The 23,773-nt window shown below is 37.5% G+C and overlaps 1 protein-coding gene across 3 annotated transcripts in view; it reads right to left on the bottom strand.

The window, feature by feature from the left end:
• The window catches only part of PIBF1 (progesterone immunomodulatory binding factor 1), a 240,944-nt gene that overhangs the window by 156,080 nt on the left and 61,091 nt on the right, over nt 1-23,773 (bottom strand). For all 3 annotated transcript variants that reach the window (XR_004429040.1, XM_033177571.1, XM_033177572.1), the window contains exon 10: nt 8,892-8,990. Coding sequence is in view for 2 of the 3 variants with exons in the window: in XM_033177571.1 (XP_033033462.1) it covers nt 8,892-8,990 (99 nt within the window). In the remaining variant the exon portion in view is untranslated. The remainder of the gene's footprint in view (nt 1-8,891; nt 8,991-23,773) is intronic.

Consider the following 23,773-nt stretch of genomic DNA (forward strand, 5'->3'; position numbering starts at 1 on the left):
AATATACAGTCTGTTCTATTTATAGTTTTAAGTGATATGTTAAAACATATATTTCTTCATAAAACTATTATTTCATGAAATTTGAGAACATTATATATGTAATATGTACAGACACTATTTCTCTTACCATCAATTCCCTAATTTTAGTTGCAAGTTTCTGCTATTTTGCCTCTACTATTATTTTAATGTTATAATTTCTTGTTAACAATTATGATTACAATGTTTTGTAACCAAAATGATAAAGGTTATTAAAGTTATATTTTACACTAAATGTTCACTGCCAGTTCTTCTTTACCTTGACATCTCAGTCCATGAGTTCTTTGACTCTTTCTTTCTTCAGTGAAGTTACAATTTCCAATAGGTTTTTCAGGAAGGCCATATGTAATATGTTTCATGGGACCTCACATGACTGGTTCCTTCTCATCTTTCAGACTGCACACCTCCCTGAATCATACCCTATTTCATATATTTCAAATAATTGCTACTCTCTAAAAATTATTTATTTTGTTATTTGTATATTTTCTGATTTACATCACAGAAATACAAGTTCCATTAAGACAGAGAGCCTTTCATCTTGTTAAACCCTTAATCACAGTGCCTGAAAATGGTGCTTGGTGGTTAATAAATATTGCTAAATGAATAAAGCATTATTATGGAAGAAAACGTTGAGCTCAAATAAATAAATTTATTTGTTTATTTGAGATAGGCATCCCACTATGTTGCCTAGGCTGGTCCTCAACTCCTGGACTTTAGCGATTCTCTCGCCTCAGCCTCCTGAGTACCTGGGTCTATAGGTACGCCACTGCATGCAGCTTAGACTTATTTTTTCCTTAGTAAATGACTTACTTATTCTGTCCAGATACTTCTAATTCTATTCCTTTAACATTCATGTTCTGTAACTTCACTTAGATTTACGACATTGCTGTTTCCCATCCTCTTCCCACTACCCAGAATGTGATGAATTCTTCTAAATTGCAGATTCCTTATTTCAGAAAATGTTTTCTTCTATTGTATCTCTAAATGTTTTCTTTTCCTGTTCCATTTTGTTGTTTTCTTCCCTTGGCACACTGAAGGTGAATATATAACTGTCTGTCCTCCATGTCAATTACTTTTTCTCTCTTTTCATCACTTTATTCTTTTTACTGTTTTATAAACATCCAGCCCCAAATTACCAACATGGTTTTCCAGAACTTCCCTGACCCTAAATACTATTTCTCTTTCATTCCTTTTTATTTCTGTACTATAATTTTCATATATAGTTTCTCTCATCAGTTTTTGCCATCGTATTCTATTGCCATATTTTTGGCTTCAACGATTGCTGCATTTTTTCTGATCACTTGAAGACAGGAGTTTGAGACCAGCCTGACCAACATGGCGAAACACCCATACCTACCAAAAATACAAAAATTAGCCGGGTGTGGTGGCACACACCTGTAGTCCCAGCTACTCATTAGGCTGAAGCATGAGAACTGCTTGAACCCTAGGAGGTGGAGGCTGCAGTGAGCCGAGATCATGCCACTGCACTCTAGCCTGGTAGCAGATTAAAATGTAAAGATCAAAGTATATAGAAATATGAAAAAAAAAAAAAAACACTGAATGGAAATTTAGGACAGCTGGTTTCTTTATCAAACTTTAAACTAGACCAATATGACATAAAAATCACTTACTCTGCTCATCTCATTTTGCATGCCTTCTTGCTTTGGCCTTGTACCAGTATAAAACGAGGACAAAACTCCTACCATTACCAGAGAATTGGGATTGAAAACATAATTTCAAACAATATTCATTTAAAAATACTTACAATGAAAATTACTTTAAAATACATAATATATATCTTATATATAATAATTATTACATTTTTTGTAGAGATGAGGTTTCACTATGTTGCCCAGGCTGGTCTGAAACTCCTGGGCTCAAGTGATCCTCTCACCTTGGCCTCCCAAAGTGCCTGGATTACAGGTGTGAGCCACTGTAACTTGCATAGAACATATTTTTTTATATAAAACAAACCATAACTGAAAAAAGTTTACTATTAAAATTAATTTTGAATTGCAACCTTACATTTTAGATCCAAACATAGGATTCTATGTAGTAGCCCACAAATGTAACAGTGTATTCAATTTATTCTACTACAAACACTGAATTTTAAAATTTCCACTTTTTGGCAGAAACAATCTTAGGAGTGCATGCAGGGATTCAAAGCAACAGAACATGACGTAATAACTGTTCATGTTCATGAAAACTGGGTATTTATTACTTATCAAATTGTTCAGCCTGAATTGGGACATACATGGATCTTTTATTTGCCTGAGAAAAGTACTTTCCTTTGCAGAAAAAGTAAAGTCTTTGAGTAAAAAGCCATTTTCAATTCATGTGAAAAATGGCACGCCATTTCCATATATTTCTCTTTATAATAACACAGATTGTTTAACCATAAAAATGTGGCATTTGATAACAAAAACTTCTAACATAAATGAAAAAGATGAGGCTAATTATACCTGACTAGAACATTATGTATAGGCATGCCAGAGGCTTTACTTAAGCATGATTCAGGGTAATCACATTCCACATAAAGATTAAAACATAGGAAGTGACAAAGGAAGCCAGCATCACATATTTGAATATTAAAAATTTAACCTCTGAAAAATAAAACAATATTTTTCCTTAAGTTTCACTATATACAAAATATATACGATACTCCCAAAATATATGAGTTTAAACACATAGGCACTCTATACTCAAAATAACTTCAGTAGATTCTCTCTCTGCTGACACACACACACACACACACACACACACACACCCTAAAAAAACACGAGGAAAGTGAACTACAGAAATCTTTTAAATAATATTCTCATAATGAGCTTGGGTTCACCATTTCTTTTGCATGGTAACTTAATGAGTGTATCAACTCTTTTATATGGTTGTCACATCAGGATGAAAGGGGGCTTTAAACTCATCAAGCTGCCCACTTGATGCTTCCATCTTTACAAGCACATTTCTACTGAATTCGGCTTATGCCTGAATACTACTAATAGAGATTGTGTTAGATGCTAAGGCATTCTGAAAAGTCCTACTATCTTTACACTTTCTTGCAGTGATCATCCAGTGATCCCTGTTCTACTACTTTAGGTCTTGCCAAGTAAGAAATCTAGCTCTTTCATATGTGAACGCTTAAAATATTTGTAGGTAGTTATAGCCTATCACTAATAGGGCACTTTTGAATCTTTTTGCAGTTATGGCCATATTCCTCTGAAAACCTTTTAGTTTAAAGCTTGGGTACTCAGGTATCAGCATAATTCTATAGGTAAGGTAATTACAGATCACATTCTACATATAACTTCTATTACTGTAGGATAGTATCTCCATATTGAAACCTTCCAGGTCATTTTCACATTTCACGTCTAAGCCTATAAAACCTATAAACCATAGGTTTTCTGGACCCAACTGCATGATCTTACATTTATTCCTATTAAAATTCATTCAGTTCATTAATTCTCCCTGAAAAGATTAGATCCTTACTTCATTATTCAATTAATTTGTTATTCTTCTCTGTTTTATATCAACTTTGTTAAACGTAGTTTTAATTTTTCCTGAAATCACTGACAAAAATGCAGAAATATAGTACTGCAGGATATTACAGATGAGCATCATATATCCACTTCTTAATTAATGATTCTCTAACAACATTTGGATAAAGCCCTTCAACAGTTACTAATCCATTTACCTGGCCTTGAACTGTCCCCGTATTTTCCCCATATTGTTTAAAAGGATGTCATGGAAAGTCTTATCAAATCCCTTGTTTCCTATCTAACTCATTTCCATGCTTTACTGCTGCAATATATCTCTTAAAAATTGATATGTAGTCTTCTTTGATTTATTCTTAGAGAACCCATCCCAACTTTTGGTGATACTTGCTTCTTTCAATAGCAATCTTAAAAACCACTGCAAGCATGGCTGCTTACTGAGCATAATCTATGCCGTACACTTAAAATATATTGTATCTAAGGCTCAAAGCAATCCTAAATGGTTAGAATTATCACACCTATCTGAAGATGGGAAAAACAAAGGTTCATCAAAGTATTTACATCCATTATAGTTAAAAAAAAGTCAAGTGATTTGCTTAAAGTTTATATAAGATTGCATCAAATTATTATATCAGAGTATAATTTATCAAAATATGACATGTAATGTAATCTACCAATATGTTCCTTAATAGTTGCAAGAATCTACTATCTTCTTCCCTTTTATGAAAACAAGATGGCATTTGTTGACTCCCTTTATTCATTCCCATTGTTCACCAGGAGTATTAAAAACATAATTTCTTTAGTTTCTCAGTAACTATGATTTGAAACTTGTTAAGAATTCTTAATAATCACTATTTGTTTAAATTTAATTAAAAACAGACAAAAAAGAAAAAAACACATTGTAAGTTTCAATATGTATGAGGTACAAAAGAGGATACATATTTATGAGGTACAAAATCTTTATCTGTCCAGCAACCACCCAACACCCAATTTCCTTCTCCAGAAGCAATAAATATTAATAGATTTTTCCTGGTCCTGATATAGCCACTTACTTCCTTTTGTGCAACTACATTGTTGTATTCTGTAAGTGTTTTCATGAATTACAATTCTTTTAACTACTGCCTAAATGTCAACTATGCTACAGTAAATAAGGTGGTATATATAGCATTTTGAACCTAGCAAGTATACCTGCAGGATAATGTACTAGAAATAAAATTTCTTGATCAAGAGCAATGTGTGGCCGGGTGTAGTGGCTGAAGCCTGTAATCCCAGCATTTTGGGAGGCTGAGGCAGGCAGATCACTTGAGGTCATGAATTTGAGACCAGACTGGGCAACATGGCAAAACTCCGTCTTTACTAAAAATACATAAATTAGCCGGGTGTGGTGGCACGTGCCTGTAATCCCAGCTACTCGGGGCTGAAGCACGAGAATGGCTTGAAACAGGGAGGCAGAGGCTGCAGTGAGCGGAGACTGTGCCACTGCACTCCAGACTGGGCAACAGAGTGAGACTCCGTCTCACATACATACATTACACACACACACACACACACACACACAGCTATGTGCATTTGTACTTTTGATAGGTATTATTGAATTACTCTCCATATTAGTTGTACCAATTTAAAATCCCACTAGCAATGTTAAGATTGCCTGTTTTTCCATATCCACGCAAATACAATGTATTATCAACCTTTTGTTTTTTAGTGGAAAACAGGCTTTTTTTTTTTTTTCTGAGACAGAGTTTCACTCTTGTTGCTCAGGCTGGAGTGCAATGGTGCAATCTCAGCTCACTGCAACCTCCGCCTCCCATGTTCAAGCAATTCTCCTGCCTCAACCTCCCAAGTAGCTGGGATTGCAGGCATGTGCCACCATGCCCGGCTAATATGTTGCATTTTTAGTACAGACAGGGTTTTGCCATATTGGCCAGGCTGGTTTTGAACTCCTGACCTCAGGTGATTCAACTGCCTCGGCCTCCCAAAGTTCTGGGATTACAGGCATGAGGACCATGCCCAGCTGAAAATAGGGATAGTTTTAATATGAATTTAATGACATGACTGTGACAGATATTACAAATATTTTTTCCAAGATTGCATTTGCATTTGTTTTTTGACTTTCCTTACGGCAGTAACGCCATACCAATATTTTCCATTTGTAGGAAATCAAGTTTATCAATTTATTACTTCTATAACTCCTAAGTTGCAAAGGCCTTTTGTAATTAAAGATTATAAAAATATTCCCCTATGGCGTCTTAGGTTTTTAATGGTTTTACATTTAAATCTCTGATCCATATGAAATTTATCTCGGTGTAAGTTATGAGGTATGGATCTCAATTTTCTTTTTCCTCTAGTTGGCTACCCTAGAGACCTGTCACAATTCATTGTTCTTATCTAGAAATGCATTTACTTAATTTTTCCATATAAGCCATAAAACTTATGTGTCTGGTTTTTAAAAAAATATTTTTGGGTTCTATTTGGCTTACATTAAATGCATAGTTTAACTTAAGGAAACTGACATTTTCATGAAAAATAAAATTAGTTCTCTATGTACACTACCCCAAAATTTAACTTCAGATGAAGAAAAGGCATAATGTAAAAAATATAGTTATAAATATTTATGTGGAAGAATACATGTACAAGAATAGCCATGATAATTGTGAAAAAGAATTTTTAGTGTTGCTCTGTCAAGTTTCACAAAGTCATTTGAAAATTTTGGCATGAATTGCACTTAATTTATATATTAAGAAAGAATTAAATTGATGATACATCTAGAATTCTACTTTTAAAAATGTCATTTATCAACATTATGATCTTAAGCAGGGATACTTTTCCCTTCATTTATTGATATTATATCTTAAAAAACAGTTAAGTAACTTTAGCTATTTTAAGCATTTTGTTAAAGCCTAAGCTTATTTTGAGTTTTACATTCCCAGATACTATTCTCATTCATTCACTCATTTATCCGTAAGTCTCTGGTTCTGTAAAGTACTTTACAGTCCTGAGCATTAGCTCTATTTGCTGCTTAAGGGTTATTTTTAGTGGTATCTACAAACACTTTTTTTCCTTGTCTTGATTTTAAAACTATCATAAATATTTAAGGTTGGCTGAAAATTAGGCTCTGAATAAGCAAGGCTTTACTATGACTTCAAAGAATTATGAATAAATAAGCTTCCTCTTATCTGGCAGTTTGAAAATGAGGTCTTCCAGTTTATCTAAAATTTTAGTGGAAAATTCACTAGAAAGATATCAACTTGTGAAGAACAAAATTTAATAAAGTTTCACAACAAAACTAAATTGGACAAATTATTCTATGATAATAGTAGTTATCATAGGAAGGCACTGTTCTAAGTGCTTTACAAACATTAAATAATTGAATCCTCTATTATTTAACAGATACTTTTAGGTATTAGAGTATTGCATGGCCTTCAGGTGAATATCAGCTGCAAATGTATGGACAAGTAGGATAAGAAGGATTTAAGTTAAGAGTGTAGGACATAAAAGAGCTTATGATAAATATAAATTGGTCAATTTTATGGTCAGATTTACTATTCTCTCCAACTTTACAAAACCATACAGTAGCTATTAAGTGAAGAATATAAGTTCTGATTTACTAGGTAATATCTTATGCTTTCTTTTAAACCTTATTAGTTTGCCCATAAATCTGATTCTAGAGCCATCCCTAAAAATATACACTCCTAAAACTACACATTAAAAACTGACATCAACACAAAGTCAAATGAATCTTTAAGGGACATCACATAGTTTTGTAAGTGGAAGGGTTACACATAATGAAATATAAAACATGAAGGCTTTATAGGAACTCTAATGAAAGGAGTTGATTTATATACCATGATCTTTTACACTATGACCTTTACTTTTTTTTAGATAAACTAAAAAAAATTTTTTTGAGACAGAGTCTCACTCTGTTGCCCAAGCTGGAGTGCAGTGGCATGACCTCCGCTCACAGCAATCTCTGCCTCCTGGGTTCAAGTGATTCTCATGCCTCGGCCTCCTGAGTAGCTGGGATCACAGGAATGCACCACCACACACTGCTAATTTTTGCATTTTCGTAGAGATGGGGTTTCACCATGTTGCCCAACCTGGTCTCAAACTCCTAGCCTCAAGTTATCCACCCGCCTCAGCCTTCCAAAACTGCTGGGATTACAGGCATGAGTCACTGTGTCTAGCCCGACACCATGATGTTGAGAGTAAGACATACTTCCACATTATAGGAACGACTTCTTCAATATAACATTTATTAAAATTCTTCCATAGGCCAAGTTTATAAAGTTGATGTGAATTCAGAAGTATCACAATTTGAGCCATTCTAAAAGATTTTTACAACAGGTTAGTTATATGAAGACTCACCTCAAATTTTAGTTTTACATATTGCTTATATCTCAAATTAATCTGGTCTTCATTTAACAACTAAAAGACCCATTGAACTTAATTTCAGAAGTTTATTAGTATGTGAAGGGTATGCAGAAACTTTCACACCATTTTAGCAACTTTTCTGAAATGATTTCAAAATGAAAAGTTAAAAAAATAAGGTAGCCACTGTTTACGCTCTATATAGTCAAACAATTGAAAGTGTAGAATGTTTAATGAAGTAATGATATTTACCATAATGCCCATCAGTTATTTTACTTTTAACAAGGCTACTAAAAATAAATATCATGTTCTATTGGTAAATTAAAGATATATCATTCTCTCTGATACTCTCCTTCCAACACACATACTTTAGAACATACAGATTCTGAAAAAAAAACAAAAAAACCTAGGGATTATACAATGGTACAATCACTTTGGTGTTACCATTGGCAGGTTTTTAAAAAGTAAAACATTCATCTACCCGATGATTAACAATGCCACTCCTAGGTATTTAGCCAAGATAAATAAAAACACACTTTCAAAAAATTATATGGCAGCTTTATGCATGATAGTAACAAACTGGAAACCACCAAAATGACCATTGACAGGTGAATAAAATATATTCATACTCAGCAATAATAAGGAATGAACTACTGATACAACAACGAAGTGGAATGAAAGAACCTGGACACAGAGTATTTTTAGTCTAAGAGGAGCAAAACTAATCTATGGTGACAGAAATCAGAAAGTGGTGCCTCTTGAGAAGTAGTGATTAAGAAGGACTGAAGGGCCAAAAGGAAACTCTCTGGAGTAACTGAACTATTCTATACCTCATTGTCAACATATATAATAATTGCATATTGAAAAAAATAAAGCATATAAATTATACCTCAATTGAAATGAAAATTATTCTCTTTAAAATACATTTTCTAGATGAATATGTAACAGAAACAATAATAGTTCGAGTTTTAACATTTCTATTTTCATGATGCTTACCTGTCTAAGAGCTGATCATGTTTTTCTAAAGCATCCTTTTCAGCCATCACTGCTCGTTCCTTTTCAGCCACAGCATTATCCCTTGCTTCTCGGAGATTTCTAAAATTTAAACATGCATTTCAGTTACTTCAAATGTGTGATTTATCCATGTTCTTTCTTAAAGATGGACTATCTGACAATCATAAGGACCCATCTGAGAAGTTGGGGACCCAAAGTGTACACTATATAAATCTGCCTGGCTTGATTGTCTTGAAGAGCAGGATACACCAGTGTAGGTGCAAATATGGTCTATCTCGATATCACACCACCCTTCTCAGCATGGGTCAAAGGATAGGCTAAGCAGTTTGTATGTAATTTATGTATTCCTTACCAGAAGCCAATGAGATAGGTGTAATTACTCATATATTATCTACTAGAAAACTGAGGTTTTGGGAGGTTAATAAATGTCCCACAAAATATTTTAAGTGAATGATATATTGTGGATAATCAAAATAAAAGTGCAGTTTGGGATACAAGCAAGAGAATCGTTGAAATGAAGAACCTTGAAGTCTCAGTTATATAGGAAGGAAAGGGAAGGAAACACAGGTTGACAGACAGGATAAAGCAGAAGGGACAAAGAATTAGAGGTCCTGATAAGATATGACAGATTAAGTCAAAGTGTAATAGTTGTACAAGCAAGATGGAAGACTTGAGAATGGTGATTTGGAGGTAGAACAGAACTTTTCAGTGGCAGAATTTTGGTGGCTAACAAGATAGGGTATGAAAATCAGTATGGCTAAATTAAGTAGAGCTGAGATGAAGGTCAATATTTATGTAGGGCTCAAGGAAGTACGAGACTAGGGTATTGGAAAAGTCATCTATTTAACAGTTGAGAGGACAGTAGGAAGGAACTGAAATTGATAGAAAAAATACATTTAGTGTCAGTTAAGGGAAGCTGGAAGATAACAATGACTAGTTGGGAGATTACACAGCTAGCCATGAGCTTCCAAAGATCAAAATGTTTGCCTTTTAATCAATATGAAACTTTGAATCAAGAAAAATACCAACAATAAGTTTCTTTCAGATAGTCACCTATTTTTTTTAAAATCTCCTTCTCTTGCAGTTACAACATAAATAACAAGAATGTAATATAAATGATTTTGCTCACCTAATCCCTACAAAGCCCTTATGTTGTATTTTATAACCTACTTTATAGTTGAGTAAACTGAAGTTTAGAGAGCTCATGTACCTAGCCCTCAAGTCACACAGTCTAAGAGGACCATAATTTGAATCCAGTTATTTCTTACTCCAAAGCCAGGGCTTTTTACATCATGCCACACTATTCTCATGAAAAACCGGATTGGAAATTATTATTTTTTATTATTCATATAGAATGTGAGTAGGGGCCGGGCGCGGTGGCTCAAGCCTGTAATCCCAGCACTTTGGGAGCCGAGACGGGTGGATCACGAGGTCAGCAATCGAGACTGGCTAACATGGTGAAACCCCGTCTCTACAAAAAATACAAAAAACTAGCCGGGCGAGATGGCGGGCTGTATCCCAGCTACTTGGATGAGGCAGGAGAATGGCGTGAACCGGGAGGAGCTTGCAGTGAGCTGAGATCCGGCCACTGCACTCCAGCCTGGGCGCAGAGCGAGACTCCGCCTCAAAAAAAAAAAAAAAAAAAAAAAAAAAAAAAAAAAAAAAAAAAAAAAAAAGAATGTGAGTAGGGAGTCGTGAAAGCCATGAAGTTTTAATAAACTTATCTACTGAATATTGGATAGAAATGCTCAGTACTTATACTTGCTGTACCAGTACTCAATCTAGTCTTTTGCATGGTGATGTTGTCACAGGATCCTTGGGGTGTCGCTTTGTCAGCTGGAAACCTTTGTAGCCAGTGGTGCCTTTGTCCGAGTTATGCTCAGGCCCACTGGGCTTGTTCCACCCACTCGGCCTCACATGCTGTACTTGGCTTAAGCTCTACTAGCCGGGATCCCACACCTGCCAAGGGCAAGCCAAGTGCAGAGCAGCAAGGGGTGCGTGAGCAAGTGAACGAGTGCGGGGTTCAACCACTGCGCACAGCCGGGCACACAGGCTGTAGTGGGGTAGGCAGCTCCAGGCGCTGGCTCCAGGTTCCCTGTGAGGCTGTGACCAGACAGGCATACTGAAAGTTGCTTCCACTGCTGGCACCGGGGAATGCAGTAGTGCCCGGAAGCCTGGAGATGCCAGGAACTGCAGAGCCCCAAACAGGTGTCAGAGTCCTTGCTCAGGGAGCTCCTAGGTCTGGGCTCCCCAAAGGGCTGCAGCTCTTCTCTCCTTCCCACTTCTTGTCTTGTTGCAATGTGGCAAGTGAGGGGCGTGTTTCAGCCCTGTTTGTGTTACGGCTCTTTCAGTCCCACCATTAAGCAGGTCCCAAGTTCTTGTCCTGTGTCCAGGAAGAATGAGGTACACAGACAACTGGAGCATGAGTAAGGCAAAGAGGTGCTTTATTGAGCGGCAGTACAGCTCTCAGGAGATCCAGAATGGGTAGCTCCTATCTGCAGGCAGGCCATCCCAATGTCTGCTCAGCTCCTGACCGAGAGGGGACCCACAGTGGGTAGCTCCTCTTTGACGTCCAGACGTCTGCCAGAGCCCCAGGTTTTTGTGGGCTTCAGTGGGGAGGAAGTACATAGGTGACAATGGGTAGGCCGGGGGAAAAAAGTACCGTAAGTTCTCAGTCTGTTCTGTGAAACTGGTGGCGCAGCTCCCATGCTCCAGGCCACCCCTGGCTTGAGGTGGGGCTTCACCGGGGACCCACCCCTTTCTGTCCAGGAGCCTGCCTGCCTCCTGCTGCCATCAACCAGCTGTAACCCAGCGCCTGGGCTGGAGTGCCAAAGGGCACCTGCAGGCCTGCACCAAGCCGCCCTCATCCCCCACTTTGGCTGGCCTCCCTCCCGTGCTTGTCAGTGTCCAAAGTCTGGAGGAGGCCGAGGTGGCAGAGGGCTGGGGTGTCAGTACTGCCCCAAGAGCGGGCACACCTGCAACAGTTCCCAGGCTTGGCCTCAACTTTGCTCCGAAATCACAGTGGGCAGTGGGAGTAGGGAGAGGCCAGGCAGCGGGAACAGGCCTTTCTGAGCCTGCGGGGGAAGAGGGCTCCCTAGGCCAACGAGAGTGAAGCAATGCCTGGGTCCGCAGCTGCGGCTGGGCCGCTGCAGCCGCACCTGGGAGGGCTCCCGCCTCTCCAACTCGAAGGGGTCTGGGTTTCTGCCTGTTTCTGGCTCCTGCCGGCTCAGTGGAGCATGCAGCACTGGCCGCGCGTGCCCCACTGCAGCTGGCATCTTTACAGCAGTTGCTCCAGATAGGCCACTGCTGCCATCAATATTAACAACAAATTTAAAAATTTAAAAATGTCAACCATTAGAGATTTGTCAGTAAAACAGTTTATAAGCCAGAAATAAAACAGTTTCTTTAGAAATGTTGGAGTACAGGTAACTCTTATTGAAAAGAAAATAAACTACTTTTGTGGGTTATTATATAAGCGGATGTACATTCTAAAGTAGCTGTCAAAAAATGACATATTGTTATTTTCTGATGCCATCCTGATTGCAACAACCTTCAAAAATAATCTATTCTCGAACTGAAACATGAAAAATTAATGTTATAGATAGAATAAAATTCTCAAACTATATTAAACATTTATATATTTTTCATTTCTAAATGATCTAAATATTTTAGTCAGTAAATCACCACAAACTGGTTTCAATGTTCATTTCTCAAATATAGCCTCATTATTCTATATGTTATTTTGGCAGCAGAATTACAAGTAGATCACATTTACAGGACTAATGAATCACGAATGCTCAACTGGTAGATGGAGACGCTTCAGTCCCTGATATTTCCTTTCTTGCAACAATGGACATTAGAAATGAAAACAAGACACAGGGAATGAAATAAAACTTAGAACAAGCTAACATCAGGGCTTGTGAAAGGAGGTATGATCAGAGGGTACTATGTTAAGGCATGTTGAAGTATGATCAGAGGGTACTATGTGAAGTGCTATGCTAAGCCATTAACAAAATTCTATGGCCACAAAGAGGAGCTGATTTCTCTTTACTGGAGTAAGAGAGGTAGGTGAATAAAGTGAAACATTTTTAAAAAGTGACATGTAAGTTGGGCCTTGAAGGACAAATAGGTAAAGCAATTCAGAAAGAGAAAACAGAAATGAACTGGGGAATGGACCAGAAGAAGCTGAGGCTTCTACCAATAGGTCCTCTCACGGGTGTTTGTGGGTAACATTTCTGTGGAATCCCAATCTCCTTATCAAGTACCACACCTTCCATATCCAGTCCATAACCTGCATTCTTTAGCAAAAAGCAGCAAAATTCCTTATAACAAAAACTTCCTTTAATATTACCAATTCACAGGTTTCATATGAAGTCTGAGAGAGATAAACTAAGTGTATTTTTCCACTGACAATAATAGCAATAGCATACTGTTTACCACGTGCCAGAAGCTGTTCTAAGCACTTTACATATCATAACTCATTTAATTGTCACAACGATCCCACAAAGCAGTTGTATCATTACCTCCATTTTACAAATGATAAGACTAAAACACAAAGAGGTTAAGTATTAGCTTAAAGTCACACAAGAAGTATGCTACGGAGCCCAAATGTGCACCCAAACCATTTGGCTCCAGAGTCTGTGGTGTGAATCATACTACACTGCCTCTTAAAATTTCCTTTGTTTCACAGATGTTTTCTCCTTGAGAAATTCTGACACTATTAGATTTATATTACATGACCACCTCAAGGCACCAATAGATGTGAAATCAAAATAAGCCTTGAAAGAACTGTGAATATATTATACATTAGCTTTTATGGCCCACCGTATGTAACATGCTCTTTAAAAAATAAACTGTTTGATAAAACGCTAGATGTATTCCTTCCGCAGGTAAGACAATAACTTTCATATAACTAATAAGTAATCCATTTCTAAATGTTAAATGCATTAGAAAATATACCAGAAATACAATTATGGAACAAATTACAGGAATTCAAATGTTCTTCAAAAGAGAAACTTGAAAAATTGATAGAAGCTATCTGCAGCATGTATAAGCTAATGAAGCTCAAGTTTTAGAAGTCCAAACCAAGTGTATAATCAAATGTAATTATAACAAAGAAAATGTTTCAAAATACAAAAATCTGAATATATCATCCTTAAAATGCCTGTATAAAGTTAACATTAGATTCCAACACTGTGTTTTTCATCATTCTTTCATGTTGTTTCCTAGCAACTCTATGTATCTCCCATATTCACATACGTATTTCTCCCATCCACCCTATGTTGTTTTGGAGACATACTGAGAGGAAAGACTGAAGAAAAGAAATCTTAATACTCTGTGAAATGCAAAGGGAAAGTGAGTATCCTACTTTTATAACTAGAATGTTCAAATAATGTATTTTTCAACCTGGGGCACTTTTTAGAATAAAAGAGGGTGCTATTAAAAATTATGCCAGAACAGGCATAAATCAGTACTTTCTTAGACAAACCAAGAGATATGGTTACTTAAATTGTAACATTCGAATGAGAAACTTAAAGAGTTCTTAATCATTTACTTAAATAAAAGGTTTTAATATTCTAATAAAATAGACACAGTTCATACACAATATAGTGCCATTTGTGCAGCAGATAATTGAATACACAGAAGTTTATTCAACAGTAGCTCACAACTGAAACTTGAAAACCTCATTATAAAACATTCGTAACAGGGTAGAATGTATTTTCCTACTACTAGATGACAAATTTCACAGTACCAATAGGCTAAATCTATATTTATATCTGAAAAGTGGTAAGAAAAATGTCACGAGAAAAACTTTAGGAACCTTTGAAATTTGAACAGTATCAAATCAGAGTTTGGCAATGCGAGGATTACGTCTCAGCCTGAATAAACATCCCTAATGCCTCAGAACTTAAAATTTACCAAGCATAAATAGTGAAAAAACAAAAACAAACAAACAAAAAAACCATGGCTGTCAGAAGAGCTCAGCAGGTGTAACTAGGCAATCTGAACTCTTCCTTCTGTCTTCATGTAAAAATATTTTTGGCTAATACAAGTAAATATATTTTTCTAGTTAAAACAACAAAGGATTAAAATAGGCTGTTTTATATGACAGGCTTATTTATAGGAAAAGTGTTTGCATTTACTGTCTCTATCTCCAGTGTCTTCCTGGACACAACATAAAACTGCTCAATTCCATATCTGATGCCTTTGATTTTAAGATGGCGTAAAATAGAAGGGTTGCATGTATATTATGTTGTTTCAATCCAATGACTGGTAGTTTTACCTTTATCATAGATGACTAAAAAGTTAGTGAGTAGGACATAAAAATGAAATAAGCAAAGTGGAAATCTTATTTAATAAAATTTCTTGGGAGAAGCTACACACTTTAAGAGTAGAAACTTTTTGAGATCATTGTTGACTGAAAATGCTACACTTTCCTATCCTTTTATTATAGTTGGTGCCTTGGTTTAAAAGTTTGTGTCTTCCAAAACTCAAGTTGAAATTTAACTGCCATTCTAACAGTATTAAGAGGTAGGACCTAATAATGGTGATTAGGCCATGAGGGTGGGACTGGTGCCATTACAAAAGGGTGAGTTTGGCTCCCCCAGCTCTGTCTCCCACCTTCTTGCCTTATGCCATGTGATCATGTAGTGAGAAAGCTCTTGCCAGATGCCAGCACGTAGATATTGCACTTACCAGCCTCCAGACCTGTGAGCCAATAAACTTCTGTTCACTATAAATTACCCAGTCTCAGGTATCCTGTTATAGCAGCATAAAATGGACTGAAGACAGTTGGTGCTCAAGCAGATTTCTGTTTGTTTGTTTCTAGATATGAAAACTTAGGCACAAAGTAAACACCAAATCCAAATTATGGTTGAAAAATTATAAAAAATTTATGTATAAAAATGCAAAATATTTGCTTAAATCCATTAATGTGTTAAGGTTTACAAAGCAGCTGACAGGATAAAAGGTAACATATCAAAATGAAACAGAATGAATCTGGTAGATGGTTAACTGAGTAAACTACTATATATCTGTCACTACACTCAGTCCTGATCAAATCCATTATAAACCTTTGAATAGGTTTTCATTTACAGCCACCTAATTTCTAAAAAGTAGTACCAATTCATTCTTTCATTCAATAAATATTATGTATACTGAGCATTTACTGCATACCAGGCACTGGTACTTGGGAGTCCAGGACTGAACGATACATGAAAACTCCTACTCTCATGGAGATCACATTGTAGTAGGAAAAAAACTGCAAAGTAAATGACTATGTAGTATTTTGATAGATTATAAGTGCTTTAAGGAAAAACAAAGCAAAGACAACATAGAACAAAGTCAGAAAAGACCACAAGAACAGGTGTATCATCAGGAGTAGATGGTTAAGCAGTGGAAACTGTGAATACAAAGGATCTGCGGTAGGAGCACGCCTACAGGTAAAAGAACAGGAGGCCAGCATGACTATGCGAGTAACCAGAAGAAAGTCCTAAATGAGGCCGGGCGCGGTGGCTCAAGCCTGTAATCCCAGCACTTTGGGAGGCCGAGGCGGGTGGATCACAAGGTCAGGAGATCGAGACCATCCTGGCTAACACGGTGAAACCCCGTCTCTACTAAAAAATACAAAAAACGAGCCGGGCGAGGTGGCGGGCGCCTGTAGTCCCAGCTACTCGGGAGGCTGAGGCAGGAGAATGGTGTGAACCCAGGAGGCGGAGCTTGCAGTGAGCTGAGATCTGGCCAGTGCACTCCAGCTTGGGTGACAGAGCGAGACTCCGTCTCAAAAAAAAAAAAAAAAAAAAAAGAAAGTCCTAAATGAGGATAGGGTAGCTGAATACTGATCAGGTAGTATCACAGGCCAATGTAATCATTTAAAGCTTTACTAAGTTTAATGATGGGGAGCCTTTTTATTTGAGTAGAGAAGTGATCCAACTTGACTTATCATTTAACAAAAACTGTGCTAAGAGACTGAAGAGGGCAAGGAAGAAAGCTGGGGACCACTTAAGAGGCTACTGCAGTAATTTTTAGACAAGAGATAATGGTGACCTGAACCAAGGTAATATGCATGAGATAGAGATCATAAATCCAAAAGGATTTGCTAATGAACAGAATATGGAATGTGAAAAAAGATGACTTCAGGTTTTTGGTCTGGGCAAGTGGAAGAATAGAGTTGTCTTTAATTGAGCTGGGTGAGACTGAAGGTGGAGCAGAATTGGGAGGTAGAATGGAACAGAAATTTGCTTCTGAACATATTAGGATGCATATTATTAATAGATAACCAAGTGGAAATGCCATGGAGGCAGCTGCAAAAGTTGTCAAGAAGATGAGGAGGAACCAACAAAGAGAATGAGTAGGTACAGCTAATAAGGAAGAGAAAAATTTATAGTGGGTGACATTATGGAAGCTAAAGAATGTGTTCCCAGGAGTAGGGAGTGATCAATTGTTACATACTGCTAGTAAGGTCAAGAACAGTAAGAACAGAATATGACTACTGGATCTGGGCTACATGAAGGTCTTAGGGGCTTTGGTAAAAACATCTTTGTTGGAGTAGTATTGGGGAGGGGGGCAAAGGCTTGATAGTGGATATGAATAGACACTTCTCAAAAGAAGACATTTATGCGGCCAACAAACATGAAAAAAAGCTCATCATCACTGATCATTAGAGAAATGCAAATCAAAACCACAATGATACCATCTCACACCAGTCAGAATGGTGATTATTAAAAAATCAAGAAACAACAGATGCTGGTGAAAAGCAGGAATGCTTCCACACTGTTGGTGGGAATGTAAATTAGTTCAGCCATTGTGGAAAACAGTGTAGCAATTCCTCAAGGATCTACAACAAGAAATACCACTTGACCCAGCAATCCCATTACTGGGTATATACTGAAAGGAATATAAATCACTCTACTATAAAAAGACACATGGACACGTATATTTATTGCAGCTCTATTTACAATAGCAAAGGCATGGAACCAATCCAAATGCCCATCAATGATAGACTGGATAACGAAAATGTGGTACATATACACCATGGAATACTACGCAGCCATAAAAAAGAACGAGATCATGTCCTTTGCAGAGACATGGATATGAAGCTAGAAACCACCATCCTCAGCAAACTAATACAGGAACAGAAAACCAAACACTACATATTCTCACTCATAAATGGGAGTTGAACAATGAGAACACACGGACACAGGGAGGGGAACAACACACACTGGGGCCAATTGGGGGTTGGGGGGCAAGGGGAGGGAAAGCATTAGGACAAATAGCTAATGCATGTGGGGCTTAAAACCTAGATGACCCACTGATAGGTGTTGTAAACCACCATGGCACCTGTACATCTATGCAACAAGCCTACACATTCTGCACTTGTGTCACAGAACTTAAAGTAAAATAAACTTAAAAAAGAAAAGAAAAATAAAGGCCTCTTTGCCAACTTCAAAAATTATAAATGCTTGTCTGGGAATGGTGGCTAACACCTGTAATCCTAGCACTTTGGGAGGCTGAGGTCAGGGGGAGGATCACCTGAGCTCAGGAGTTCAAGACCCAGCCTGGGCAAAACAGTAAGACTTCGTGTGTGTGTGTGTGTGTGTGTGTGTGTGTACATAAAATTAGAAATGCTTTTATAAAGCTCTAATGATCCATACTCAGCCCTCAAGCATGGAATGTGGCTTACAAATTCTCTTAAAAGACAGAGTTTCTTCACTGTTCTCAGCAAACTAACACAGGAACAGAAAACCAAAACACTGCATGTTCTCACTTACAAGTGGGAACCAAACAATGAGAACACATGGAAACAGGGAGGGAAACATCACACACTGGGGCCTGTCAGGGGGTGAAGAGCTAGGGGAGGGAGAGCATTAGGAGAAATATCTAATGTAGATGATGGGTTGATGGGTGCAGCAAACCACCATGGCATGTGTATATCTATGTAACAAACCTGCATGTTCTGCACATGTATTCTGGAACCTTAAGTATAATAATAAAAAAGACAGAATTTCTATTTTAAGTAAATTACATTCAAAAATTATAGTTCTGATAGGAAATCTTTGATCAGTTTACATAGCCCTAACCAGTTAAATGGGAGTGTGCACTGCATTGCAGTCAAATGTATCTAGTTTTTACCAACAAAACATTTGTAATAATCACAGACAAGTCACAGCTGATGTCTCAATTTCCTTACTTGTAAAATAGGGATATTAATACCTAAACTTCATAAAATGTGTTTGATTCTTTTCTACAATGTATGTGAAGTGTTGAGTACAATGCTTGATGCATAATAAGTACTCAATAAATAGTAGCTATGGTTAGTATGCTACCTAAATATGAAAATGTAAATTAAAATGTAATGTTCATTTAAAGGTTGATAATTACAGCAACGTTTCCTAAAATTTTTTATTGTATAAAATGAAAGTGATACTATTTTTATTTTATTTTATTTTTTGAGACAGAGTCTTGCTCTGTCGCCTGGGCTGGAGTGCAGTGGCCGGATCTCAGCTCACTGCAACCTCTGCCTCCCGGGTTTACGCCATTCTCCTGCCTCAGCCTCCTAAGTGACTGGGACTACAGGCGCCCGCCACAACGCCCGGCTGATTTTTTGTATTTTTTTTTTTTTTTAGTAGAGACAGGGTTTCACCGTGTTAGCCAGGATGGTCTTGATCTCCTGACCTCGTGATCCGCCCGTCTTGGCCTGCCAAAGTGCTGGGATTACAGGCTTGAGCCACCGCGCCCAGCTGAAAGTGATACTATTTTTAATGGCATCCTAGTGAAAACACAGAAGACTGTTGGAGGGGCTTCAGCATCTTAGGGTTCCTTCTACTACTGTGAGGGCTAAGGGGAGTGAAATCTGGGGCACAGCAGAGAAACATCTCTAGCAAAAAGCTGTGTGATCTCAGATAAGCACTTTTGAGCTTGGTCAGGGCTGCCACATCTGGCAAAAGATCAGAAATTAGGCCAGGTGCGGTAGCTCATGCCTGTAATCCCAGCACTTTGGGAGGCTGAGGTGGGTGAACTCCCGAGGTCAGGAGTTCCAGACCAGCCTGACCAACATGGCGAAATCCTGTCTCTACTAAAAGTACAAAAATTAGCTGTAGTGGCGCACGTCTGTAATCCCAGTTACTTGGGAGGCTGAGGCAGGAGAATCACTTGAACCCGGGAGGCAGAGGTTGCAATGAGCTGAGATCGTGCCATTGCACTCCAGCCTGGACGACAAGAGTGAAACTCTGTCTCCAAAAGTCTGCAATCTGGAGCTAATGGCCATGCCTTATCACCAATCACTCTGAGACTACTGAGGTAGAAAAGCTGGAGTCATTCCTGAGGTTCACTTCTTGTCAATCACCAGATCTTGCCAATTCTCCTACCTATTCTTTAAATTCAACTGTCCTTCTCTTTCTATTTCTCATTTTCATCACCTAAACTGTGCAATAGCCTCCTACGTGATCTCCCTGCTTCTAGGCTTTCTTCAACTATAATCCACCCTGCATTGCAACCGTAGTTATAAAAAATGAGTAAGTCATGTTTCCGTCCTACTATAAAACCTCTGGACATTCTCCACTGACACCAGAACCTTTAAAATCTGGCCCAATCTTACTTTACCAGCCTCCCCCTACCACACAACGAACTATACTACAAAGGTAAATCTAAATTCCTATGCAACCTGAACTTACCTTGCTTCATATCTGGAACCCTACACAGCTTGAAAATTTTAAGTATTATTAACCAAGCAGTGAATACATGTTGTAAACATCTACAGGAGTAAAGAATATAGTTAACAATAAAAGATAACTACTAATCAAAATGAATTTAAAATATTTGAGAAGATGCTGAGAGAGTTGTCTGCAGAGCCATATACTTCAAGAATTATCTAACTGAAAAGACAAAGTAATTATTTAAATTTTTCCATAGAAGAACTTAAAACATTATAGAGCTATCTGGTAAGATATGAACAAAAGAGGTTTGTTTATGTGCTTAAGCACTAATGAGGACATACACCTTTAAAGTGATGAATGGAACCTCTGAACTATAGTTAAATTCACCATTGTAATACATTACATATGCTCAACGAACCTTTGTAAATAGATTCAAGATTCAAAGTTGTTTAATATCACTCTAAGATTCTACACAAATTTCAAGTTTATATCATTAAAGTTTCTTCTTGAGTACTTTTGGAAGATAAATTGTGGTCAAGATGGTTTTTATTGATATGGCAGGAAAATAAAATCACTAAAGCAATACTAATTGTTGCACTTAAAAACATCTTTTCAATCTCTTTTTCTCTACTGCCTACCCCCTTTCAAACAATTGTAAAGCTATTTCAGTTTCCAGAGTCCGTACTGCACAAAGAGCATAATGAATGCCTCTAATCTTATCTTTTTTATAGCACCACTCACAATAGCGCTTTCTGTGTTTACAGTAACAAGACCACCTTAAATAAAGGTAGTTTTACTTTATGGAAAAACTTTATCAGCCGAATTTATCTCCCTTTACCTTACTATCTCATAACCTAATTAGGAAACATAAGCTAGCCATCTTATGCAGAAATTTAGACAGAAAAGAATGGCATGTAGACCCTCTACGTCTATATTATGTCATTTAAGAAAACTTGTTAAATGCTATGGAGATAAACACTTAAGAATATGTATTTTGTATTAGTATCTTCTAGTGATAAATAATTCCATAATATTATCAGTTGACTTTTATATAATGGTGATTTTCCTTAAATTGTCAACATAATAGATAAAAACATTTTCTTCAAGTATTCTACATAGGCGTAAGGTACCAAAATAACTCATTTATGTCTATAATTTATAATGTACTTTTTGCATATATTATCTCATTTAGACCTCACGGACCACCCTAAGAAGTATTATTAGTAGCTATTATTATTTTTTGAGACAGGATCTCACTTCAGTTGCCCAGGCTGGAGTGCAACCTTGACCTCCCAGGCTCAGGTGATCCTCCCACCTCAACCTCCTTAGTAGGACTACAGGCCTGTGCCACCATGCCTGGCTAATTTTTTTGTATTTTCACTAGAGATGGGGTTCTGCCATTTTGCCCAGCCTGGTCTCAAACTCCTGGACTCAAGCAATCCGTCTGCCTCAGCCTCCCAATGTGTTGGTGTTACAGGTGTTAGCCACCACGCCTGGCCTATTAGCTCATTTTATAAAAGAAGAAATTAAACTTCAGGGATATTAAGTGACTTATCCGCTGAGCTAGTAAGTGGTAGAATCAGGATCAAGTTCAGTCTTTTGATCCAAATCTCTTTCGTAATACACTCCCACTCACGGAATAATGTCTTATTTCCAAATGCATAAGAGGGTCCATAACATTTCTGTCACATAATACCTACTAAGCAATAAGTTATTAATATAATACATCTCAGCACTGTAGTACCTTTCATTCATTTCCCACAGCTCCAAAGTGGAATTTTAAGTAACTAGAATATACAGAAAAGACAAAGAGCCTAATTCACAAACTGGACCAACGCATACATACATATTATAATTTCAACTACAGTATGTTTGATGTATCTAAATATCCAAGTTCCCTCTTGGTTTATAAATGCCCTTTTCTTAAGTCTTTATATCTTCTACTCCCTTTCTTTTCTCTCAATACTTTAACTTCAAGAACTACTGGAATGACTGCAGGTCAGATACCAGGATTGGATAGAGTAAGTTCCATGTACCTTTTCCATATTAAAAAAGATAAAAGAAAAAGTATTCTTTTAACATCCTCCGATGTATAGAAAGAAAATTAAAGGCAAAATACATTTCACTAATCATCATTTCAGTTTCTTTAGAAAATGTTTATTGGGGCCGGGCATGGTGGCTCATGCCTGTAATCACAGCACTTTGGGAGGCCGAGGCGGGCAGACTACCTGAGGTCAGGCATTTGAGACCAGCCTGGCCAACACATGGTGAAACACCATCCGTACTAAAAATATGAAAATTAGCCGGGCGTGGTGGCGTGCACTTGTGATCCCAGCTACTCAGGAAGCTGAGACAGGAGAATCGCTTGCACCCGGGAGGTGGAGTTTGCAGTGAGCTGAGATCACATCACTGTAGTCCAGCCTGGGTGACAGAGCAAGACTCCGTCAAAAAAAAAAAAAAAGTTTATTGGGGGAGAGATAAGGAGACCAAACATAAATATGCAAGTGTAAGTACTTCATCCATTTCAACTCATTGTAACAGCACACTTTGATAAAATACCAGTAATGAACACAATCATACATCTCAGGCCAAAGCAAAAGATTAATTTACCTAAACACGCACACACAACCCTAAATGTGTAAACTTATGAATTTCATGTTTTATAACAGGAAATATTAAAATTCGTTCTTTAGCCATTTTAAGTTCTAAGATTTCAAAAGAAATAAATTATAATTTATTTTTTACTGTGTGGAAGATTAGTATGATACAAGCTCTAACTACAGTTAAATCTCCCGTAATGAAGAAACTATGATCCCCAAAGATTCAGTAACATAAAACAAAGGGTTGGATTACTGTGAGATTAAAATGATAAAGGCAAGCCTGTACAATTAGCTAGTTAGGTGTCTTGGGCAATTCAAATTCATCTGGGCTCAGGCTGCAATTTGGCACCACCTGGTGGCAACTGTCCACTCTAGCCTCAGTATACATCCGATCAGTTCTGAGTCCTGTAGCTGGCTGGGGCATCCACAGGGCAGTCCCAATCCCAGGAATCCTCTGGTTAGGTAGTGTCCATTCCGACGTGGATAGGGGGCCAGAAGAACACTGGAGACAAGGACATCTGCTTTCAGTTTTCCTACTTCCAGAAACGGCTCTGTTGGTTGTTTCCCCACACAGCTTTACCAACCTACCCCTACCAACCACATTTATGTT

Source organism: Trachypithecus francoisi, unplaced genomic scaffold, assembly GCF_009764315.1.
Source record: "Trachypithecus francoisi isolate TF-2019V2 unplaced genomic scaffold, Tfra_2.0 Lachesis_group18, whole genome shotgun sequence".
NCBI classification, from domain to species: Eukaryota; Metazoa; Chordata; class Mammalia; order Primates; family Cercopithecidae; genus Trachypithecus; species Trachypithecus francoisi.